Below are 7,521 nucleotides of genomic sequence, written 5' to 3' on the forward strand. Positions count from 1 at the left end.
TCTTAACTAGAGACAGGAGTGTGTCAGTGTGTGTGTGTGTGTGTGTGTGTGTGTTGGGAAAAGTTTCTACCCTGAAAGACAGTTCGCTGACATTCAAGCTGACTAAGAGCTCCAGATCGAGTCAATCCCTGAAGCCAACAGATGCTAGCTGGTGTTCCGTCCGCACCTCCCACGAAATCAATGAAGTGACTGCAGTGCAGCGACACAGCTCCCTTTTCAAAACGCTTACTTGTCAGATGCTTGAATCTCTTTGAAAGGGATGGAAGGGATTAAGCCAGAAAATAGAAAAAATAATAATCCTTCCAGGAAATTGAATTCCCCCCCTTTTGAAAACACCTGATTATGTAAACAGTATCTGAGAGGTATGTAAACCACCTCCACTATAAAATGTAAATATAGCAACGCTACGCAATTATACTTACACAAATAGCCGAAAGAATGATTGATTTTCCTCTGTACAGACTCTAAAAATCAAACGTGGAAAAGATTATTGTGCTGGCATTTCTGCTATTAGCATATCAAATGCTTCACTTGTGTTGCACAAATTGGGTGCATCTGTGAGGAAGTGTGTGTGTGCATGTGTGTGTGTGTGTGTGTGTGTGTGTGTGTGTGAGTGTGTGTGAGTGTGTCAGAGGGTCTATAAAAGGTCCGGGGTCATACTTAAAGCCAGTTAAGTGTCCAGTAGTCAGAGGAGCTGCAGGGACGATGTAAGTACCTTTTCACCAGAATTACCTTTAGCTCATAGTATAATTACATCATTTTGTAGCTGATAGGGTTTTTTTTTTTTTTCATTTACATTCATTTCAATTTGAGATATATTGTTTTTTTCTATTCTATTTACAGACATTTACAAAACAACAAAATTTAACAGTTGGTAATTTGGATTATTTGTGTTCAATTTGTCATTCCGTAGGATGTAAATTTGTCATTTACAGCTTTTTCCACTGCCATATTATGAGTTTTCAGAGACAATTTGGCTATTTAATAAATGTGCATCAGACTTTGAAATCTCATAAAATAATGGTTTCAATGCACCCTGTCCATTTGTTTTACAGTATTTGTTGCTTTTTTTTTCAGTGGAGCAATGTAACAGAAAGACAAATGTATTTGAACATGTTATTACTCTTGTCACAGAAAATGTTGGTGCCCAATAACCCTGTGCTGTGGCTTGCTGTCATGGTTCTTGTTGTCTTCACAATTGGCCAATGTCAGGAGAATGAGAGGTGAGTGGACTTTATGAATGCCGGTGGAAATCATTTCTGTTCACCTCTTTCTTTTGGGTTCTCTTCTTTGTTATCATCTATCATGTTTTTCATAGGACAGTTAAGTTGTTGGGTTGTTCTTTGGCTGCATGTATGGACCAAATTCAAAGATGCTGGGTGTGAAAACAGTGTTGGAAACTGATTGGCTTTACAAAAAAAAGTCACATGTGAAAATACACGTGAATTCAAAGCACATGTGCTTTTTGGATGGGTTTGATTTTCACGTCAACAATTATTTTCATATTGTTTTCCGACGTCACATGTGGCAGTGTTTGTTTAACGTGTGAAAAATGACTTTCGCATACAAAACCAACATGTGTCCAAAAATCACACGTACTTCGAATTCACGTGTATTTTCACATGACTTTTTTTTTCAAGGGATCTCACTCTTAACCCAATCCATCTACACAGCCGGTGACTGATCATGATAAATTTAGCATTGAGAGCAAAACTAATACATTTATTTTTTTCAAAAAGAGTGAAATTGAAGTTACAGTTTTCTCTCTCTCTCTCTCTCTCTCTCTCTCTCTCTCTCTCTCTCTCTCTCTCTCTCTCTCTCTTTAGATACCCTTTTCTTGATAATATAGCTTATCTACCATGTGTGATTCTGTATTGGTGAAACTTTTTCTGTAGAAAATTCACACTAAATTAAAAGCTGGGCAGTTCATTTTCTAATACAATGCACATATTACATGGACATTTCTGAAGAGAGAAATTCAGGATGTGCTGTGAGGCATTTTAGGTGCAAAACACTTAAGTTGGGCTTAATTCCAAGGCACTGAATTACTGATTGCTGAGTAGAATGCACACTAATGAACAGTGCCAGACAGTGTCACAAAAGCCATGTGATTATACAAAAGGGCCAGCAAGCACAATGCATTAGCGGACACTGCTCAAAATCCACTAATTTGGAAGATCAATGTAATGTAAATTTAATCATAAGTTTTTGAAACAGAATTTTGATAAAGTTAATGTATTTATTCAACCTCAAGGACTGCAGAACCAGTCCTTTATTTTACATTCTCACCACTCAAAGGAAATTTCAAGTGTGATGAAAGGTTGTCAGCTATTTTTAGAATAATTCATACCTGGGTATTCGGTGTGTGCAATTTTCGGTGTGTGCCTTTTTTTTTTTTTTTTTTTTCTTTATCAAATTAGCTTGTAAATTGTGAATATTGATTTTAGTGTTACACAGAAAAAGATAATAATGTGTGCATGTGCATTCATGAGTGATCGCATACGTGGAAAAACTTAGGCCTATGTTCATTTTGCTACTTATGAAATGGCATATTAACATATAAAGAAATCTCTCTAGTAAAAAAGTTTAAAAAAAAGTTAATACTGCTCTTAAAAAACTGCTCTAAAAGCTGAAAAGGAAACTAATAACTTACTTGGAACACAACTAGTAAGCATGAGATTCTTCTGAAAAGAAAAGGAAAGAAAAAAAAAGAAAAGAAAAGAAGAAAGTTCCCTGAAGAGTCGTGAGGGGACAACATAATGCAACAGTCAATATATGCAATATATGTATAACAATGATATATAACAATGAGTAACAAATGAGGCAATATATAACAAATGAGAATATGAAGAAAGCAAATATGTGAATTAACAGCAGATATGTCTGCTGCAAATGTATATCACATCAAATAAATTTGTACACTGCCAGTCAAAAGTTTGGACCCGCCTGATTGAAAGTTCTATGTTTTTCATTCTCTTAAAGCCATTTTGATCTAAAGGCTTATGCTTAAATGCTTGAAATGAGTTTCTTAGACAAATATAAATAGTGAAATTGATCCTATGCATGAATTTCTTTCCATAGCCTTTGCCTTTCCATCAAGGCAAAGGGCGGCTACTTTAAAGAATCTAAAATATAAGATAGTTTGGATTTGTTTAACACTTTTTTGGTCACTGCATAATTCCATTTGTGTTATTTCATAGTTTTGATGTCTTTACTGTTATAAAGAAACGGGCAGTGTATGTGTACTATATGCATTGTAATATAAAAGGCCATACACACTGTAGACAAATAACAAATTCTCACTCGTCTCTCATTTCTTTCCAGTCGTCGAGCGGTGACCGAACACCAGCTGATGCACGACCGCGGTCGGACCATCCAGAGCCTCAAGAGGCTCATCTGGCTCTCTAGCGCCATTGAGGGTCTCCACACCGCCCAGACCCGCTCTGCCCTCTTCAACCCAACAAAGGCCCTCAACCTGGGTCTTGATCCGGCCCTGGTTCCCGCTGCTGCCGGAAGCCCCCAGCCCGCCCGGGTGGAAAGCAAGCATAAGGTGGCAGTGGAGAGCCTGCTGAGAGACTTCTTTAATCCCTATCTGACGCCGCTGCCAGAGAGGGAGCCATAGCATCACATTTATGCACAAACATGCAGCTACACATACACAAACTATTTCATTGTGTCCATATGGGCAACAATACACTTAATGCGCGCTGACAAAATAATTTACAGTGCCATTTCAACTCCAAACATGTCCTAATGTCTTAAGGCACTGAAATCAGATTGGTGTTTTAGTTCTACAAACATTCTTCAGAGGCAGAGCTATCTAGAGGCAGAAATAATCTCATTGGTTGAATTAAACCTCAATGGGCGGAACAAAAGAACCACGGTTTTTCTGGCTAATATTTGCGTATCCACACTCCTTGCGACCCAGTTGCAGCATGGCATTTTAAGCTCCGTTCTTGTTCCACCTATGGGTAAGTGAACACAATGACATAGTTTCACTTATTTTTCCATAAATTTAGCAATTGTCGCGTATCTAGTTTGAGCTTTGATAGCATTGTTGGTTTGTTCTGCAAACTTTGAAGCTGTTTTGTGTTTCTCTGCTATTTGCTATGATGGTTTTTATAGCTGACATGTGATAAATGACTATACTAAGCAAAATCTTGGGATTATATGGCTCAAATACGCAACAAACAACTCAGACAAATATAGAAGCCATGCGTATCTCCAAAGTTGCGGCTCCAATCCTACAAAAACCATTGTAGGTCAGTGTGGTTCTGTTGGTTAGGAAAAATGTGTCAGAATGGGCTACTCTCAGTATAAATGTGGTTAAGACTAGGGTAGCTGAAAAGATGAAACCTCCAAAAGTCTGTGTAGCCTACTACGCATAGTGTAAAGCATGCGTGGAGATACGCACATTCTCATGGCACATTCTTTCTTATGAATACCAATTTCTGTGTGGAAAGCGACGTATGCACTTTCATGCATGAGTGTGTTACTCCTCTTTAGTTTTACAAATAATGACACCATGTCATTTACTTAGCTACTTTTTATCACTTCAATCTCCTGAAGAGTAGCAGAGTAGCAATTTTTTCACCCCTGAAGAGGTAATTCACATGCCCACATCGTGTTGGTAGCTCAGTCTGTGGTAGCTTGGTTTCTCAGAACACCGGCTCCGTTTCAGATCCGTCAACATGCTAGTAAATGGCCGTGTACCTGATTCAACTCTTCTGACACAAACGGATGGAACAGAACTGGCTGTTGCTTTGGCTCTGCTCATTGAGGCTCTGCTCATTGGGGTTTACTGTAGGCTGGAAATAGCATGTGCAGTATCTTCCTTCCATCTCCATTATCTTTGGAGGGGCTTTGTTTCCAAGAAATGTTGTAGAACTAAAACTCCAATCTGCACACTACAAAACTTTTCATGTGCTCTCCATGTATCCTACATCTGAGCTAAACCTGCTTATTTATTGCCACGCCACTATTAATGGTTTGCTAGAAACATTATCATAGCCTGTTTGTATATCAGATGTCTTTCATCATCAAGTTCATGTCAAATGTTGTACACATTGTAACAGGTCATGCATCCTTTTTTAGCTGCAGGTTTTTCACATTGTTTGGTGTGTGACAATATCCATGTGTGGTAGAGTCTTTGTATAAATAATCCAACTGTTGTTTCTTCAGTGTAAATACTTTGTTTTCAGAATATCAAAAACTAAAAAAAAAAAAAAAATGTGCATGACATTGTATTGAATGCCTTACTTTCAATCACTGAAATGATTGAACCATGTTTGGAGTGTGAGTCTCTCTTCTTCAGACAGTTTAGTTTGAAATTATAGACTGGCACCGAATGGGAGCCTGGGTTCTCTCAGTTTGGATCTTTATATAAATTGTGTGGCAGTAGTAGACAGTGGGGGTGTATGAGGATATGTGTGGTGAAACTTTGCATTAAACAAACGTGATTGGACTGCAGACCAACAACTCACATTATATAGAATACACAGCACAGTGCCTGCACCTAATAAGCTACACTTTGGGGGGGCTTTGACAAGTACTGACAAACAGGATTATCTTTAACTCCAATTTAAGAATTCTACCATACTCTGATTATAGGATTGTGTTAATGCTCTTAGTTGAAAAAAGCATATTCACTCCATCCCAAATGGCCCAGAAGAAATTTAGGAATTATGCCACAGTTCCTGTTTGCATGTCTTCAGCATCAAATTTGTTTGTGTTTCACAGCCAAATAAGAATATCAAAATTCTGTGTAACAGCCACAATATAGGACATCCACATATGCTGTGTGCAAAATTTAGTGAAGATTGGATCACCACAAAAAGATTTTGCATAAAATTCAAAATGCCGGAAAACTGTCGAAGCTGAAATGGAAAACAATATGAGCAATGGATTTCTGTTGAGCCACAGAATCTGAGTGAGGGAGAGTTGAAGCCTATTTACCAAATTTGATTTCTCTAGGACTTATGATCTCTGAGGTACAGTTCTTTTTAAGGCAGAAGATGAAGAAGAAGAAGAAGAAGAGGGAGAATCCTAACAAAAACAATATGGTTCCATGACCTACCGTGCTTCGACCCCTAAATGTCAGTGATAAACTAATTACAATAGTTAGTGAAATTAAATATGATAAAATAAAGACAGAGGAAAATTTAAGATCCCTAGAATGCTAACTTAAAAAAACAGTAATCTTGATTTTTGCAACGACTTTCTAGAAGAGGAGTTGTAAGATCATGTATGAGATACGATATGAAAGGCAATGCTGATCCGAGAGAAGCACTCCTATTCCGAGATGCAATGGTTTTTATTTATGAACACTAGATCTTCCACACTGTTTAGCCCAGCTGGTCAGGAGATTTGAAACTTTATCCGTCTTCCTCAACCTTTAGTTGCATACCTGCGTTCCCATTCTTCAATGTGGGTCAGACATGCTGCAGAAGTAGCCAAAAAAAAAAAAAAAAGACAAAAAAGAGAATCAACTCTCACTCAAGGAAAAAACCTTTTGAATGAGACTGTATGCGCCAAGTAGAAGAGATACTACAATAGTTGACCTGTTGTTGGTGTGTCCCATTGGTTAATTAAGACTTGTCTCTTAGTTATGAATGGAGGCTGGGACTGTCAGCATTCAGTTTCTTGAATACATGCTTCTTGGACTGAACTATTTTATCTCCCTCAACAACTGTGAGGAGCTTATTGGTTATGTTTATATGCACAGATCATTTTTAACCTTCTTAACCTGGTTACTCAAGTAACCTGGTTATGGTTTGAAGCATGTAACTGGGTTAGAATAGTCCAGTAAGATCATACTCTAATGATGAGAAACCTGGTTGATACCTGGTTTACTCCCTTATCAAACAGGTTACGGTGGCTTGGAAACATCTTACTACTTCAATTTTGATTTCACCGTCTGTCAAACTTGGACTTGCACAGTATTATGGGTACATTTTGATGTCAACAAAAGACATGGTGGCGAGCAGTACCTATAAGGATCAGCATTGTATTAGAAGGGGGGAATTTGGTTTCCATGGACTTTAATGACTATAACTATGATGTGTATTCTATTTAAATGGCTATAAAACCCATTATGAAGCTTGTTATTTTAAATATGTGCTTGAAGGCTCATGTTCTTTGAGTTATAGAAAATGCTGGAAATAGAACATTTCCATCAGCACCATAGTGTGCTACCCAGTATCAACATTAAACATGCTGTACACGAGGCATGCAATATGCAGAATGAGAGGAGGCAGTGACACATGGCAAGCAATGCAAAATAAAATAAACAGAATATTGATTTATTTCAATAACATCAAATCGGGTCTAGTTTATCATCAATAATCTTTATTGTGTGTATCTGCTACATCTTAAACTTTGAAAAGTGCAACTCTAATATGTAACGCTCTATTATAAACTCTTTTATAAAAAATCATATTAAAATGATTTATTCAAATAGTGCGCAGATGTAACTTTATTTCAATGCTGTAGAAAAAAAAGGTTTTTAATCTTTCAGTTAAA

General features: G+C 37.5%; 1 protein-coding gene across 1 annotated transcript; it reads left to right on the forward strand.

The window, feature by feature from the left end:
- The first annotated feature begins 1,137 nt into the window (after positions 1 to 1,137).
- On the forward strand, positions 1,138 to 3,622 carry pth4 (parathyroid hormone 4). The gene is made up of 2 exons (XM_071907009.1): positions 1,138 to 1,223; positions 3,325 to 3,622. The coding sequence occupies exons 1-2, from the start codon at positions 1,138 to 1,140 to the stop codon at positions 3,620 to 3,622; spliced, it is 384 nt and encodes a 127-aa protein (XP_071763110.1).
- Positions 3,623 to 7,521: the final 3,899 nt, after the last annotated feature.

Source organism: Centroberyx gerrardi, chromosome 5 (assembly GCF_048128805.1).
Source record: "Centroberyx gerrardi isolate f3 chromosome 5, fCenGer3.hap1.cur.20231027, whole genome shotgun sequence".
Taxonomy (NCBI): domain Eukaryota; kingdom Metazoa; phylum Chordata; class Actinopteri; order Beryciformes; family Berycidae; genus Centroberyx; species Centroberyx gerrardi.